The following is a 17462-nucleotide window of genomic DNA, read 5'->3' on the forward strand; positions in this document are numbered from 1 at the left end:
CTGATGACTTCTTGAAAGACGGGTTAGAAACGAAGCCCAGACGAGGAGCCCTGCAGGGGCGAGGTTCATCTCTGGTACGACGCAGTGCTTTATGCAGGAGACACAGACAATTCTGTCAGGAGCTGAACAGAGCTACTGAGTGAGGTTTCGGCTGTGTCACGCTGTAAAATGAATTGGCTTAAACCGGACACTTTTCCATCATGTAACCTGTTATTGAACTTCGTTATGCCCGCTAGCGCAACAAACTGGAAGCACTGAGTGGTTTGGAATTGCTCGTGCCTGTGCAGACCAGTTGTGCACAAACTGGAATAGTTTTATTTAAAGCACTGCAAGCTCCTGTGTGCACCCTTTGAAACAACATCTTTAAAAATGCTATTGAGGGTTGATCCTTTGTAAAAGTAACTAAACTGCTAGCGTTTTAAAAATCAGTTTGGGACTGCACTGGGATTTGTACTTCTTCACCTAAACCAGTGCGGGATTACAGAATTACTTTATACCAGAAGCAAAATTAGGGTTGTTTGTATTAGGAAGCACGTGTCTTCAATGCATCTCAAAATGTAAATTGAGGTTGTTTCTCTTAGGTCCCTGCAGGAGGGGAAAGCCGCAGCCGCCCATGGTGGTGGCAGCCCGTTCTCGGTCTCCTCTTTCAGCTGCGTGACCGGGCTTCTGCTTGCTGCGTGTGCAACAGCTTGTGTGCAGGTCTGTGCTCGGGCAGATCGGGCTTCCTGGCACTGGGCACAGTGGTGGGTACGCTGGTGCTGGCTAACGTGTATCCCGTCTGTCCTGCAAGCAGCATCATATGGCCGATACTTAGAAGGCAGATTGCTTTTTCAGAATAAGTAAATAAAGGTAGGGGAATGCCCTGGTGTCTAATGACATGAATGGATACATCTGCAGGTAGCCTGAGCTTGATACGGCCGCTGCCTGGCCAGCATCCTGCGCCTGGCAAAGCTGATGTCCAGGCTGGAGGGAGCATCTGCAGCAGAAAACATTCCTGGACCACATGTTTAAGCTACAACTTTGACAGTTTGGGCAAAGTCCCAAAAGTTCGTTTGTTTGCAGGAGGTTTTTTGGTTTGCACTAATCCAGGTTCCCAGTGACCGCTATCATGGGGATATGGCTGAAGTGTATGGGGGACAATTTGCTCCCCCCCTTTAAACTCATGACATCCCTGCATCCAGTGCTTAGGATCCTGAGAGGGGAAAAAGTCCCTCCCTTTTCTCCCTAAGGTAAGAAGAGATGTGACAGCTGTGTTCCTTTCCAGGTGGCTTTATAAAAGTGCTTCTTGCAAAAAATTGCCTTTTTCAGGTAGCCTGCCCATCGATACGAACATAATGTAAATATTTATTCCCCAAAATAAAGCTAATGAAGGAGGGGCTGTATTCTGTTCCCAATCGAAAGAAGTCCAGGAAGCCCAGAATAGCTGTAATTGAGGCAGTAAGTTATTCGGAATCTCTGGCAGTTCACGTGAGGACAGGAGCTAGCCATAAATTTGTTCTTTTCTTGCGGTGGTTTTGCGGAGAACCTTCCTCGTGCCAGTTATTTCTGACCAGGGCGTGTGGCTGGTAATGGATAACTTCGCACAAGTGTTACGTTTGTCAAGGGAAACATCTTGATCCAAGGCTAGCTGTGCTTAGGTCTGTCCAACTGTGGGCAATTCTGCCGCTGCCTCCGTGCGTTTCCTTTAGAGCAGCAATTGCTGCTGGCGATGGGGGGCGGGAGGATGGGGAGGGCGACACAAACAAAGCAAAACAAAAACCGCAGCATGTTCAAATGAAAGGCAGAAATACAAAAGCTAAGACATCCTGGGAAACAGTTGCCAGAATCTTGCTGTGACAGAAATAAAGCTTCTACTGAACAAAAGAAAATATCATCTTCTCTGTAAAGGTCACTTGCTGTTGTTACTTGACTTAAACTCTCTCTGAACCATATGCTGTTGCATGTTATTTATTATTTCTGATTTCCTCTCCATTTGTTTTTAAATGTATTTGCTTGTTGTCCTCAGATGCGCCTCTTGACCTTGCAAGCTATTCATTTGCACTGAGGCCAGGGAAGAACCTTTTTGACTCCCCAAGGGCTCTGCTTATATGTAGAGGTTTGTTCCTTCGAGGCCTTACTTTCTGCATCTGGGGAAAGCATCTGTTTCAGGGAAACCTGTTCTGGATCTGACTCTTGCTTTGTGTGTGTTCCGCTTGGCATGATGGAACAGCCACGATGGAGCAGGGTTTGAGCCTGGAAGCACGCTGCAGTGCAACATGCAACCGAGAGGGGCTAAAGAAAGGGAGGGACACGCACAGAATACGGGGTGCCCAGGCTTGAGCACTTCGTATGGGCCTCGTTTCAAAGGAAATGCACCTTGCAATTTCTGGGCAACTCTAAACATCTGAAATGCCAAACATGCGAAAATCAGATGTGCATGGAATTACGAGCAGCTAAGCCATTGGCTGCACTGACAAAGGCATGCATGTTTTATACATGTGCAGGTTTTATACGTAGATAAAACATCGCTGCTGTCTAAAATCATAAGCCTGGCCAGAGCTTCTTTTCCCAGAATTGGTGCTACAAGGCAGAAATGGGGCTTCTCGGGAGATTTAATGAAGGCTGTTTGCATAGGTGGGTAGATGGGGAAGCGTGCTATGCCTGGTGTTTTCAGTCAGTGATTTCTCACGGGTGCTTCCTCCAGAAGAAGGAGTGATGTTTGTTCTCACCTCCCATGCAAATGAGCTGCCAGTTCTGAATTCCCCATGGTGCACGTGGTTCATCATCTCATACTCCCACTCCTCTGTCTTCTCCCTCCTTTCTTTCCTCCAGCCCATATATAACTTCCCGTACTCGAAAAAAAGGCAGACCTCTCCCATTTTATTCATACCATGTCTGTTTTGTCTGGCTCATCCCGCCAAGAGGCACCTGTAAACAGGTACTTGGCAAGGCTCAGCAGCTTCAGTTGTGATGCTCCGATCACTTTGCCTCGTGCCGTGATCTCTGATAGAGGAGCTGATAAAATAACAGCTATCTGTAACTGAAATGTGCATTTCGACTGGGCTGTTAGACTGTCCCATTGATAAGGGAAGCTAAAGATCGGGGGCGGGGGGGAACCATCTGGCATGGATGGGATAACCCTAACCTCATGTAACCTGCTGGTGCTGTCACCCAGAGCCCCCGAGCCCAGAGGCATCTCTGCCTGGTTTGCGCGGCCGTTCCTGCACGGCCAGGCTTTGCATCTCGTCCGGCCGATGAGCTGCAGCCGCTCTCGGTGGAGCAGGAGCAGAGCCCTGCAGCCGGGGGGCGAGAAGGGAGAGGGCTAGGGGGGCTGCTTGGGCTGAGTTGCCTGGTTTTCCTGTTGATTAAAGTACATAAATCCTTAAATGAATGCTTAATTATGCAGGTATCAGGGAGAGCAGTTTTAGACTGATTTGATCGTTGGAGAGGCACGGGTTGTTATGGAGAGCAGAAAAAAGCAACGGCCGACAGGGCTGAGGATGGTGGGGTCCTGTGGGCTTGCTTGGCTTACAGAGGGGCTGGGGGGTCTCTCCAGGGAAGGGGAGGCCAAAAAAGACTCCTGACTTTGATGGGAAGGCTCCCGATCCGTGGTGTGTGTCTGGCCTGGAGGCAGGTCTGCTTTCCATTAGGAAGCTTTAAGCCAGTGAAGTGACCAAAGGCGTGCAGTGGTGTGATGGAAAATGTGGGGTTGTTCCCTCGTCTCTCGTCTTTGGATCTGTGATATGAAACTTTTTGTGACAATAGGCATGAGCTGGGAAGTACTCGGTACTGGATCCCATTCAAGGCCAGTTTGGGTGCAGAGGAGAGGCGACCTTCGGCGCGTCGGAGCAGGCAGGGGCGCGTTACTGCCTCGCAGTGCTGCGGCGGGCTGGCGGGGCCGATGGAAACCTGTGGTCACGCTCGGCTCTTGCTCAGCTCCCTCCCCGTTCCGGTGCTGCATGGAGCCAGCCAGGCTCTGCAGGCGTGCGGGACAAAAAGTCACCGGCTCGGTGGAAGGCACACAGCTCCTATGCTCTCCTTTCAGGAGAGAGCCCAGCACGCTGCCTGTGTCGTGTGTTATCATATGTGCTAAGTTAGAGGGGAAGAGCAGGGAGCCATGGGGTGCCCCAGAGCAGCCACGGGCGGTTTTGGGGTACCTCGGATGGGCACGGCTGCCTCAGCTACGTATTGCTGCTCCTCTCCCCGGGGCCCTGACCGCACGCTCCTGCAGCTGCCCGTGGAGCTGTTCATGGCCCAGCAGTGGTTTCCAAAAGGGGGCACAGTATGGCCCTGCGCCCCTCCAACGAACAGGGGGACACAACATGTCATGGCCTGGGGGCATCTCTGACCTTCCAGCAAGGTTCAGCAGTGTCCTCTGCTGCATCACCCCCAGTGCCGACACCGAAAAGCCCCCCCAGTGCCCCGTCTCCCGGCCAGGCGGTTCAGCGTCCTTTGGCGGTGCCGCTGTCTGGCCTCAGCGGCACGCTGCGCTCAGGATGGACGTCTTCCAGTAAGAGCTTTTGGCACAGCTGCATCTAGTCTTAATATCTAAAAAAAGCCCCCAGACTGAATGAACGGCCCTGCGTGACTGAGAGGGTGAAGTTACGATGGGATTTATATCCTGGCAGGATCCCGCAGCGCTCCCCTCTTGCCATGTTTAGCTAAACAGCTGCTTGCTGATAAGAGAACGTATGCAAATCAACCAAAATGCTTTGAGAAGTTCATGGGACAAGCGACTTGTGACGGGACGTTTCTGTGTGATTGACATCTGGTTTGAATGCCTCAGGTGGGACTCAGAGAAAATGTAAATGTTTTCCAGACTGGAAAAAATGTAAAAATTATTTTGTTCAGTGTGTTTGCTGTCAGCATCCTTTGTGCTGGACGTAAGCCCGCTACTCCTCTGCACGAGCAAATCGGCGTGCAGTAACCCAAGGAACTGGAAGCGTGCGTAAGCCCTGAGCATCCACCATAAATGTTTTATTCTTGGCAATTAGAAATTCATTACTGCAAAGGAACAGAGAATGCTATGTGAACATCCAGTGCCGACCATTGTAAGGCTGTTGCACGGTGTGGGACGGTGCCATCGGCCATGGGGGATGCTGCAAGATTTATAACGGTGTGCTGTACCCCCACGCTGTTCCAGCTGCTTGTTTTCAGCAGTTAAGTGGTGACACGAGTAAAACATTAGCAAAATGATTTATTATTGATATATCAGCATAGTTTGGCTCTCAAATTTTGGATCATGATGCTTTAATGCAAACACCGTTTTAGTTGGCAGAAATTAAAACATTTTTTAAAATATATATACATATAAAGGTACTCCACCCTCCCCTCAGAGAGAATTTGACCGGTCCTTATTGCTTTTATAGACAACTAAAGATTTTCCCAGTCCCTTGATCTCCCCTACCATGTGATTTAAAGCTGTTCCCATGGGGTTTGGCTGCAGGGACTGGCGAGCTGTGGACTGTGGGGCCGTCCACATCCAAGCCAGTCTCCAGGCGGTGGCAGCTGCAGAGCCGGACGTATCCAGCAGTTCCGAGCCCCCTCACCTCCCCACATCTGCAGGCTCATCCCGGCGGGTCTCTGGTCCGTGCGAGGGACAGACTTCAGGCATGTAGCGGTTACTCTCCTGTATATTTTGTAGGGCCTGCGGCGCTGTCAGAGTTGATACCGTTCAGCGGGTGCTGTTGGAGGTCAGGGAAATGGGCTAGGCAGCGTGCAGGCAGGTGGTGAATGTAATATTATTGCTATAACACCAAGGTGGTCAAATTTCTTGAGCTTGAGTTGAAAATCATGAATTTCAGGATGGGAAAAACAAAAAGGTAACTAATTATTGTAAAGTATATTTTATTTCCCTGCGTAAAAAGCTGTTGGCATTGATTCAAAAAACATAGTTGTACCAGGTCACGTCACAAGGTCCGCTGAGGTCCACTAATATCTTTCCCTGATAAGGTGGTAACAGCAGAAGTGAAAGAAATGTATTAAGGAAACACGCGGGGACACTTGCTGCCGCTCTTTCCCCAACTGCAGCTGTTTGCTGTGCAGGGACTTCTGAGCCACAGGAACAATCTTTATAGTGCTAGTCTTTGGACTTCTTTTCTTCCAAACTTGTCCGTTTGCTTTGCGAAGCCACGGAAAATTCAGATTTGCAGCGCTGTGACGACAAGCCGTCTGCGTGCTGAAGGAAGGGCTGCTGCGGCTGCAGACCTGCTTCCTCCTGGCCCCTCTCATTTACGCGCCGGGAGAGCCGGTGAGCAGTCGGTGCCTCTTCTCCCTGTCCTTGCCGCTCCGTTGCAGAAACCCCTGCTCCACTCTGCCTTTTTCAGGTGGAAGAGGCGGTCTCTCTCCTAGCCTTTCTTGCTTGGAGGCTTGTCTGTCCTCCTGGCTGATGCCGTTGCTGCTCTCTGAGCCGTTTGCAGCTGCGCTGCATCCCTCGCGAGATGGGAGACCAGCACGACAAGCACTGCCTAAGATACGCCACCACGTGCGTCTGTGCAGTGGCATAATGGTGTTCCCTCGAGTTCTTGATTCCTGTCGTGGTTGTTGCTAACGATGTATTTGTTTTCCTGTTGCGAGCTGGCACGCTCCGAGCACCTCGAGCTGGGCACAGGAGCAAACGATCTGTCATCCGGGCTTAGACAAGAGCTTGCACCCAGCTGCTTGGCACAGCTACGTGTCTGCGTGTTTTTCCAGCTGCAGAAGTATAGTTGTCTCTGGGACTTTTAATGACAGCTGAAGTAGCATTGATATTGTGAATACCAATGGTCCCTGGATGCTGGAGCTGTGTATCTAAATCCTGGTTTCTAATCCAGCCCACTCATGTCATTTTTTCAAGTCTTGCCTTTCCGTAGCCTTACCTTCTGCCCCGTGATGGGACATGCAGCCCACTTGTGAAGAGCTTTTTGGAAAGCAGCAGCCAAACAGGGGCCACAGGGCAGCGTAATTATCCTGGGGGGCTGTATACAAACGCAGGCGGGGCCTCCCCCACTGGGTGTTTGGATGGTTCGGGATTGCAGAGCCTACCACTGACACGGCCGTGAAAGAATTGTGGGGACAGCGTGAGAAAATGAACTAAGGTTTTTTAAATTTCTGACAGTTTGCTGATAATTCATTGCCTAGACCAAACATCCTCAGTTCTTCCTTCTTCTGTGAAAGCTATGGCAGATTTCCTAAGGGTTTTCTTGTCCCTAGAGTAGGTACACTGGCTAGCAACATGAAGACTTTTTTAAAAAATAAGTATATGTTGCAGCTTTGAGAACTATTGATCCAGCACAGTGTTGGTGTTTGTTTTCCTTTTGGAAGAGTGGAAACATTAAATAGGGGAGGGAAGGGAGTGGCAGGGAAAAGGGTTTTGAAAGGGTGACGCTCGCTGCTGCTGTCCAGAAGAACGGTACAGCAGCATCTTCTCTGCACATCTGTCCCTGGCACAGCGGGCGAACTGCCTGGAGGAGCAGAACAGAGGCGAATTTGAATGGCGCCGGCAAATCCTCTGGACCAGAGCGGTAACGCGGGGCAGTTTGTAAGTTGGCTAAAGCCAAGGCTGAACAGGGTTCCAGTTTTAATGAATCACACGCTGATTGAGAATAAAAGGACAAGAATTTATTCCAACTCATCGTATTATGACTAAAATAACTTTTTCCCTGTAAAGCACGGATACAAAGTTTTCCTCTAAATCTGGCGAGGGGAGCATGTACTGCAGTACCCTCGAGAACGCTCTCGCGTGAGGTCCGCTGCTGCTTCGTACTTGCTGGGGTTGTGCCGTGGGCTGCGGTAGAAGCCGTGCGCCCCGCTCTCGAAAGGCGTGTGCTCCCGTTCTGCACGGCAGCCACTGCCTGTCTGAACGTTGGAACTCATGCCGTCGGGTCCTCGGCTAATGCAAAGGAGCAGAGCTCTTTACACCTACTCCTGATCTGCTCCTCCGTTATTGGCCCTCCTTTACAAAGCTAATACCTACACTGCTAATAGTCATCCTAATATTTACTATAATCCTAATATTTACTAGTAATTTTACAAGTTGCTGATACAGGATTGAACTGCACCCTAAAAAAAGCATTGTGTTGAGGTGCACGCTCCTGCACGTTGTTTTCTGAGAACGTACCTCCCGTCAACTGAAAACTAAAATTGAGTTGCACATGTCTGAAGGCTGGAATTCGCACGTCTGGCGTAGAAACGCTGTCAGTGCTGGATGCTGCAGTGCTGCCTTGCATCGCACCTCACGCCCACGCAGAAAGCGTCTGTGGGAAGATCCTGCGCTTCTGCGGTTCGCAGGCCCAATACCTACAAAGTCTGCAGGACAGGAGTGGATCGATTAAGCAGAAATCTTTAATTCTTTGAGTTTAGGTTCATTGACAGGGCAGTTGGTTTTTTCCTCATGCAATCCAAATAAGCCTGGCAAAATCTGCTCCTATTTTCTGTACAAAAGCTGAGCACTCTTTTAAGCAAAATAACAAACCATATGAGCTTTTATACTGGTTAAATAGGGCAGCTGTTGTTGGAGTGGTGTTCCAGCAACACCCTTTATTTCTTCTTCGAAAGGAGCTCCCGTGTTTTGCAAAGCTCTCCTCTTATCTGTACTCATCTGCACCTGATGCATCTAATAAAAATGCAGCAGATTTCAAATTTGCATACATTATTTTATAATTGGATACATTCAGGTGTAGGCCACTAAAAGCATTTGTGTTCAGACAATGTCATAGAGAGTGCAGTGATGGACACCTTAGATTTTCTCAGATAAGAAGGTGCGTTTCATTACAGCGTGGGGGTGGGAACGTGAACCTGAACGGGGATTAGACATTTCTGCTGTGCACAGAAAGGACAGCTAGGATTCCCCACCTCTGCCAGTAGCAACAAGCTTATTCTATTTTTATACTGGTTTTTTTTCTGTATGCTTTTACCTTAGGTGCACTTCAGTCTCCTTGAACAAGTAGGGACTCTTGATAAAGGGATTGGATTTTCATCGTCTCTGTCTGTTATGAATTGTCGTGCTCAAATCTAGGCGGCTGCAGGAGAGGGAAGCATATGTGTGCGTGTGAGTTAGCAAACCGTTTTGCATATTGCTAAAAACATACCTCCCCATGTTTCCTTTGCTGTGTCTTATGGTCTCATGAATGGTCAGGAACATTTCTTAAACAAAACCGTGATGAAAACATTTGGTTTTCACACAATAATATTTTGCTGAGGAAAGATGAGTCCTTTCCAGATATTTTAGCTTCATTGTTTTGCAGTGTCCATAGTGTTTTGTGGTTTGTTGGTTTTTTGTTTGGGGTTGTTTTTTTTTTTTAACTCCTGTCTACTGGTACCTGTCTGACTAGTTTCTTTAGGTTGCACACCTAAATGTGTTTTTGGCAGCTTTGTGCATATCTGGCACGGTACGCGTGTTGAGGGCGGGAGGGTGAATGGCATCCTGGCAATACTAGCTCTGCTTCGGAAGAAAATAGTTGCAACTCCTGGCAGGTGATTCCTGATTTGTCATAAAAAGTCACAGGTATTGCCAGTCCTCATAAAAGGTCCAAACCTTTGCAATTTGGGCTGGCCCCCACGCTTGGCACCTCCCTTGGGAGGAAACAAAATTTAGATGTAGCTGCCTTTTGCTCCGTTACTGCTTCACAGGCAGCAAAGCTGTGAGAGTGAGCTGTTTTTTGTTTTTTTTTTTTTTTTTCATTTAATCATCTATGGAATTGCTAATTAAATTCCAATCGCTGCAGCTTTATTAATGATAATGATGTGAAAGCCAGGAAAAATGCAGCTTGGTTTTTTTTCCAACTCAAGGCTGAATGTGCAGAACTGACCATCAGAAGGAAACCATTACTGTAATTGTTATTGAGCAATTCAAATCTGGAATTACTAAGAAGCACCTGGAATGCCAGAACATCATCTTCACAGTTGCTTTTCGGTTTACAACCAAAAGCTATTCCTGCAACCTAATTGGCAGACTGTCTTTAAGTGCTTTATAATCCAATTAACATCCAGAACAGTAATAAAGCATTTGAGTAAATGAAAGTCATTTGTTTTTAAATGACTTGCAACACCGTGTTTGCAGCAAAGGTTATCTGACTGAATTGCATGCTCTAGTCAACTGTTACACTGATTACTCGACTTTGGAAGGAGGACGGCTAATCTAACAAAAATATATTGTTCTTAATGAAGGCATGTTGAACAAACTAAATTGCTGAGCGTTTTTCTGGGTTGGCGTAGCAGGCCATCATCTGTCCAGATGCTTGTTGGTGTGTCATTTCCAAGACTTTATGACTCTGACTTAAACCGAGTGATAAAGCCAAGGTCAACTGCAAACCTCCTCTAGGCATAAGCTCGTTACTTTGGAGCTGGAGGGAGCGAGCAAAAGCATGAATGCTGGGGCTTCCGTGAGTTCCGTCCATCAGTTCTTCTGCCCACGCATACCCTTGCCGACGGCTCAAGACAGGGTTCACGGTGACTGGAGTGTGCATTTAGGTTACTGTACTTAATATCACTGGTAGGCAATCCGTGGAGGATCTCCTTTTGGGCCTTTCCTACTTTGCTGCCTGTCACAGCATCCCTGGGGAACGAAATCCGCCATTTTGTAACACGCTGTGTGGTAAAGGTACTTCTGCCTGTTTGCAGAATGGGCCGCCTTGTGATTTCAGAAGGTGGAAGGAACTGGGCGGGGGGGGTTACCGTCTTTAGCACATCACCTTCTGACCGTGCAGACTGCCGCCTTTTCTTCCTTTGCGTGAGCTGGGCGACCCAAGGGCAGCTGATGGCAGAGGGTGCTGTAAGGCTCTGAGGACATGACGGTCGTGAGGAGGTCAGTGAGGTCAGAAACGGGTTCCATTTACCCTGCCAGTGGGCAGCTTTACTGAGAGAAACAGCATCTGATTTCGGTGGCTGTTCTTCTCCCTGCTCTATCATATCATCGTTTGAAATAATTATGTTTCTGCATGAAGTTTCTTCATGGTTCACTTGTACCAACAGATGCTTTTTCTGCAGCTAATTAGGCCGTGGAGTCTGCCGGAGTCCTACAGCCTCACTGCGGAATAAAAGCGTGTATATCCTTCATTCGGACCAGTAACCGCTTTGCCGTTGAGTTTGCTGCAGGGAAAAAGGTGCTGCTGGGAGCACGTAGAGGCCGTGCGGGGGGTCCTTGGACACCATCCCTGCGTTTCTGTGAAGAGCCGTTGCCTGGCTGTGCCCCCGGGCTCGGCCACCTTACACGGACTGCCTGCTGGTCCTGGCTGGGCAGGGATGGTCCTGGTGGGACCTCTCACCCGTCCGCACGGCACAGGGAACAGCAGCTTCGTAGGAAAGTGACCTCCAGCGTTGCAGACATGCGTTGCCTTCAGCTTGTGTTAGCACGAGGCTTACGGCTTGCAGGGCTTTGCAGCAATGCCGAGCCTTCCCAGTGGAAGTGTCTGCAGCTTCAAAGACTTGCACTCATGTTCCTCCCCACCCCGAAATATTTTATATGTCTTTGTCAAAACCTTCTTTGCATCCCTAGCACCACACATCAGAGGTCTTGTTTGTGTTGAGAACGTCTCTGAGGAGGCAGAGCGAAGTCTGGAGGTAGAGAAGAGATTAATTTTGATCTGAAATTTCCAAAGCTGCCCATGTCCCGGGCTGCGTCCCCTTTCAGCCGCTCGGTATTTATCTGCCCTCCCCAAGGCATCTTTGGGTACACAACATCGTAGTTGCCACAGAAGCAAACGACCCAGTAAACATTTGGGGAAAGGCTATAATTGCCAGAGGACAAGTTAAGCTAAGCTAACAGGGAGACCAAACAAAGAGCCTCCGGCGTGGTGGTTGTAGGACTACTGCCCGGTAGGAGGGCTCGGGCAACTCTTCGTTACGTTACTTACCAGCGCGTGCGGTGGTTTTGAGTAGTCGATTAAACATCTGAGCTTTCTTTTTTCCCCCCCTTTTTGCAGCTCTCCATGAATTCCCCAATGACATCTTCACGAACGAGGACAGGCGACATGGAGCTGTGGTCCTGCACGTCCTTTGTGTAAGTTTTGTGACTTTGCGTTTCTTCTCCCATCGCTGTGGACCGGGCTCAGTGCGCTCACTGTGGCGGCTGCCACCTCCTGCCCAGAGGGGCTTCTCCTCTCGGTCCTGGTTGAGAGTGAGTTCCAGTAGCTACACCGAGTATGACATACTTTGGTTTTCCATAAACCCCTTTTAAAAGCCCCGCTGCAGCCCGTGAGCACAGGCACGTGCTGTCACGTGAGTAAACTCCTGCGCGTTACTTTCCTCCAGCCAAACTGGCTTTGGTGAGGCTGTCGGGCAGCTGTGGTCCCCTGCCTTCCACCCCTCAGCACAAGGATGCTGCGGGGTTGGCAGGTCAGAGGAGGACATTCATCTAATTGCCTTCAAAAATAAGTGAAGTCTTATCCCCAGAAATTTCCCCCCCAAATTCTTGTGGCACCCCTTCTGACATAACTGTCATAGGAGAAAGAAATTAGAGAGGGTTTTCTTTTTAAAAAGAATGTCAAGTGGATTAATTAAAAAAAAATAAAAAAAGTTTGGGTCTCCAGAATTCCTCTGAGTAGTCAAGTTGGTAAAGTGAGTTTTTCTTCCTGAATATATTAAAGGAAAGATCTTAACTTCTTATTCATCAGCTGCAGGGTTTCCTGGATCCTCTTGGGAATTCTGGAGGAGGTCAGGCAAGCGAGGGATTTGCCTCAAAGTTCAGAAATGTGCCGGGAAGACTTTAATAGATGCTATTTTAAAGACCTTACTAATTTCAGAAATCTGTGCAATTTTGGGCTTGGAATTTTGTGATCTCTGCCCCAAACAAGTCACTGTAAGTGGTACACATGGGTAAGGACAAAATTAAAGACACGCAAGATAAATTTCTTTAAATAACCATGGTCAGTCAGTCCACTAGACACTTAGTGTTAGAGGACCTTGCATTCAGCAGCTGCAGTAGTCTCACAAAGGGAAGCTCTGTCCCTCCAAATCTGTTCCTCGACTTTTGTTAGGTAGGTGAAGACAATTCTTTTCTCTTTTTTTTAAATGTCGTCTTAATTTAATAAGAACTGCCAAGTTGGTACTGCTTGGGGGAAAGAGGCATTCTTAAGCAGCCAAGAAAATACCTGCTTCTAATGAATGTTTAAAAGGATTTCATAATTTTTAGTCAGCTTAAATGAGCAGTCACTGTTAGCTGTGTGCAATGATTCATGATTTCTTTTTTAAGTATAAATTAGATTGTATTGCACATTGTAATGCGAGTGCTCTGTGTTATGATTTTATTTCGGCTGAATGGTTGCAATAATTTGTTGAGTAACGTCACTATTGACTTTGGCAAGCTCAAGGCTTCCAAGTTTCCATGGGAACGTTGAACTCGGAGATGTTTTGGAAAGCGAGCATTGGACCTGAGCTGGATTTTTTAGCACCCACAAGAATACTCCCAAAAATTCGTATAAACCCTCTCTCTAAGTAGTTTCATGCAGCAGCTGGTCGCCCGGAGTCTCTGGTGGACAGAAGGGCCTTCAGAGGATCTTCAGCTCCTCCACTGTAGGTATGGGGGGAAGCTGCAGGCTGGGTTTCAGTTGCCTGGCTCTGGTCAAATGTGCTGGTCACCCCACGGGCTATGAGCCGCTTCTGCCCGGCGGTGGAGCAGGATTGTCTCAAATGCCCGAGCGGGGGCATTGAAAGAGGCACCGGGGATGGCGCTGGTGGAACTGAGAAGTGGTCCCAAGGAATGCCGTCCTGGACACCTGCCCGCGCGTCCCAGGCAGCCTTTGGTCTGCTCTTTCCTGACTTTCGGACACTTGATTTCATGACTTCAGGGTCCGTTCTGCAGCCGCAGTCAGCGTGTCACGTGGCGCCGTCTGTGGGGTTTCACACCTACCTCGTTGTGCGTCTCGGCCGGTGTGTGTCTGCATCCCGGGTGCTGGTGATCTGTTTTCATGGCAGTCAGTGCTCTGCGCCTCCATCGGTTTTTGTGTTTTGACGGGAAAAGGTCACTCTTGATCATCTGTTAACTCCAGGAGCTGTATTAACTGCTCTTAATCCATACAGAAGGTGCGTAAACATTGCAATGTAGTCTTGAAAAATACTGGTAGGCTGTTGGCACCCTTGTAACTGTACTGCAGGTAATACAAAAAAGTATTACAAGAATTGTTTAAGAAAGGTATTAACTATATGCAGTTAAATTCATCTCTCTACTTGAAAAACAATTAGCAGACTCCTGCAGCCGCTCTAGGCCAATGATGATGATTATAGCAGCACGTTGCTACCTTGTGACCTCACATATCTTAGATTTTAACACAAAAATTATTTTTCAAAAATCTCTTGAGTTACAGGAATAAGTTTATAATGAGACCATTAAAAATATGAGTTGCTAAAATCATTCTTAATCTCTGTGTGATCCATACCTCTGAATGCGTTTTTCCAGGCTATTTGAAAGAGACGAGACCCAGACTGTATTTTTTCATTATTAGTAACAATGAAATCACACAGTATTCTCATGCAGTTGACTACATAAACTATGAGCTGGGTTATTTTCCAGTCTACGTTAAATTACGATTTAGGCTTCATAATTGCTCTCAAGATAGTTTATTTTTCCGTAGGCTTTTTTGTTAGTTCTGAATATACTTTTAACATGTATCAAAATGGGGTTTGGAGGACTGAAATTTCAAGAACTGTCTACTTCAGAATAAAAAGAAAAATCCATTTTTAATGAATGAGAAGCTAGATGTAAGCATCTGCTGTCCCAAGAGAAACGTATCCAGTTTCTTCCCCTCTAGCAAGCAGCAAGACAGATCCCTCAGCCCATCGGTGCTCCATCACTCTCCACAGCAGTTTTATTGCCCAAGGAAATTTATTGACCCTGCTCCAGCTCGTGCGTCCCCGAGGTGCAGGACCCAACTGGATTCACCCTTTGTAGCACGGCGGTACTTGGGGGCGACCCCTCGGCTGTCGGAGGCTGTCACAAGGTGTACGGGTCCAAGACAGCAGCCATCAGCGGACAAGTTTCTAGCCCGAGCTGCTGTGAATCCCAAGGAATGCTCCCCAGAGCTTCACTGGCTGTGGCCCTGCTCCAGCCCCTTGGGTGGAGCGGGCAGCAGAAGCAGCAATGACAAGTCTTTGCCTTCCTCTGTAGCCGACTAACTGTTTGTAACCGATGGTCAAAGGAAAACACTTCATACTTAGAGAAAATGGACAACTGTCGGCATTTCCTCTTTAGTCTGGGTTGAAAGAGATTGTCGTCGTATTGGGGTGATAAACCTCTCATTCTGCTTTTTACCCTCCAGCGATACAGGTACCAAATGTCTGGTCAAATCGGAGCATGCACAGAAATACACTTTGTGGGCAAAAAGGATATAGGCACACAGTCGTATTGTCTCCATCGAAATGTCTTTGCGGGTTTGAGGAAACTGGACTGCAAAATCAAAGGGGCTTTGTAATGGTAGGGAGAACAACGGAGTGATGATTAGCAGGTTGTCATCATGCTTCTCATGTTTATTGACGTCCCCTTAAAATGTTTTTACTCATTTCAGTAAAAACTTGTTCTTTCTCCTGTCCCCCTTTGCCCATACTTTCACATTTATTTCTGAAAGATGTCAAGGTAAAGCTAGTTTAGCAGAAGCCAGAGAACCAGGGGGCAAATGCTATAAACTGAGGCCTTGGGGGAATGCAGGAGATGGCCTCTCGGGGGATTCCCAAGGCATCTTCTCCCTGTTGTTTGATAAAAGTGAAAACACAAAGACCCCAGCAGATCCCACGGCGGGGCTGTGCAGAATTACTTAACATAATCTGACGCGTCAAAAAGATAAAAGTAAACCCCTAAACGCTTCAAAAATCTAGGAAAAAAACTGGGCAGGAACAGTTTAGCAATAGTTTTAGGTCTGAGCTGAAAATACTTTGGTTTAGAGGAAAAGTGGGCCACTAAAAACATATTAGAGGTTTGGAGCCATAGTGTTTCTTTTCCCCCTAGATATTTCTTTGGAACTCATCAACTGATTGCTTCACTGCTATTAATTTTCATCTTCTCTCTGAGAAGTGGGTGTGCTGCTGTGGACAGTAACCCCCCCCAAGGTGCTGGTTTGGGGTGTTGGGTTTGGAGGGAGCCAGGGTCTGGATTTTGAGTCTGGTGCTGCTCACTGCTAGAGGATCAAGCATACAGCCTGCCATCCCGGAGCTCCCCAGCGCTTGAGCGCTTTGTTTTGCAATCCTGACGTTGTTCCTGGCGGCGTGCAGGTGTCTAGGCGTTCCCATAGCATTTTACTGGTTTTGGGGTTGTTCCAGAGGGCGTGTACTGATGCCTGAGCAGACCCCCGGCCCTACCGTGCTCGTGGACGGCTGAGCGATGGGCACCCATTACCTCCACGAGACAGGGGAGGGAAATTGCTTGGCCAAGTAATTTGTAAGGTTTTTGCTGACAGCAGAGGAAGGAGGGTTTGGGCATTGCTGCAGGTTTCCCGGGAAAAGCCCGATGCGATGGGCCCTATCTTTCCTCCCTGTCCCGTTGCTGCTCAGCCTTCATCTGCCCAGCTGCAGGCGCTGCCCTGATCCCGGTGTTAACCCAGTCTTGTTGACAGTGCAGCGTTGGTTCCCCTTTCCCAGCTTTCTCCGGGCAGATTCGGAACGTGGTGCCAGGACGCGTTGCGCTACCTGCGTGAAGTCCACGTGCGTGCACGGTGGAGGTCGAGCTCCTCCCCGGGCAGAGCTAGGGCGCTGCACGCTGAGCAGGGGCGAAGGACCTGACGGTCCCTCCTGCTTCTCGTTTGCATCCTCCCGTGTAGCCATGGGAACGGGGTGCACCAAGGGGGCACCTGCCTCCCTTCTGCCAGCCGCTCAGAAAATGTAGGTCGCTCTGGATGCATCCTGTCTTTATCTGTTTCTGCACTGAGTCAAAAACCAGCCGCATCTCATTTCTACGGCACAGAGCTGGCTCGTTAGGCTGATGATTTTCCAGTGCCCTGGACACGCTTGCTTTAGCGATGCCGCACAATACAGACAGCTTGCTGCTGAGCACATTGTGATGCCACGGGCTGCTGCTCCGAGTAAACTTGGACTCTATGGATTCCTTGTTTGCTTGTTTGGTTTTGGGGTTTTGTGGTTTTTTTTTTTTAATTTCTCTTCGGTAACGGACTTTTAGATGGTTTTGTAACGCAGTCGGAATTGAGGAAAGCCCTATGCTTGGTTACAGTAGTTTCAGCGATGGCCCTTGGCTGTGCCCGCTCAGCCGGGGCGGGAGGTCTGCGGGGGGAGCAGCCAGGGACGGTCACCTCTTCCTTCCCCGGCTCTCTCGGGAGGAAGGCAAGGCTGTGGGAATTGCTGGGTCCTACACCATTTAAGCTTTCTTAGGAAAAGCTTCTTGCTTTAGCTCAGTAAGGCAAGTTTTAATCTGAATATGAAGACTGGCACAGGAAACTCAAAGGACTACTGGGCAAACGTGAAAAATTATCATTTATGTACTGTGCAATGGAACATGTATTCCAAGTAAGATATTTAATCTCCTTTGATGCAGACATCACAATTACTTCTCTGATGCTTGTTTGTTA

At 48.4% G+C, this 17462-nt stretch overlaps 1 protein-coding gene across 7 annotated transcripts in view; it reads left to right on the top strand.

Annotated features, from left to right (window-relative positions):
• The window catches only part of SLC24A3 (solute carrier family 24 member 3), a 212238-nt gene that overhangs the window by 127065 nt on the left and 67711 nt on the right, over nucleotides 1-17462 (top strand). For 4 of the 7 annotated variants that reach the window (XM_054822241.1, XM_054822240.1, XM_054822238.1 and 1 more), the window contains exon 3: nucleotides 11880-11956. The exons of the other annotated variants lie outside the window; for them this stretch is intronic. In XM_054822241.1, coding sequence (XP_054678216.1) covers nucleotides 11880-11956 — 77 coding nt within the window. The remainder of the gene's footprint in view (nucleotides 1-11879; nucleotides 11957-17462) is intronic. 7 annotated transcript variants of the gene reach the window in all.

The sequence above is a fragment of the Grus americana genome, chromosome 3 (assembly GCF_028858705.1).
Source record: "Grus americana isolate bGruAme1 chromosome 3, bGruAme1.mat, whole genome shotgun sequence".
Lineage (NCBI taxonomy): Eukaryota > Metazoa > Chordata > Aves > Gruiformes > Gruidae > Grus > Grus americana.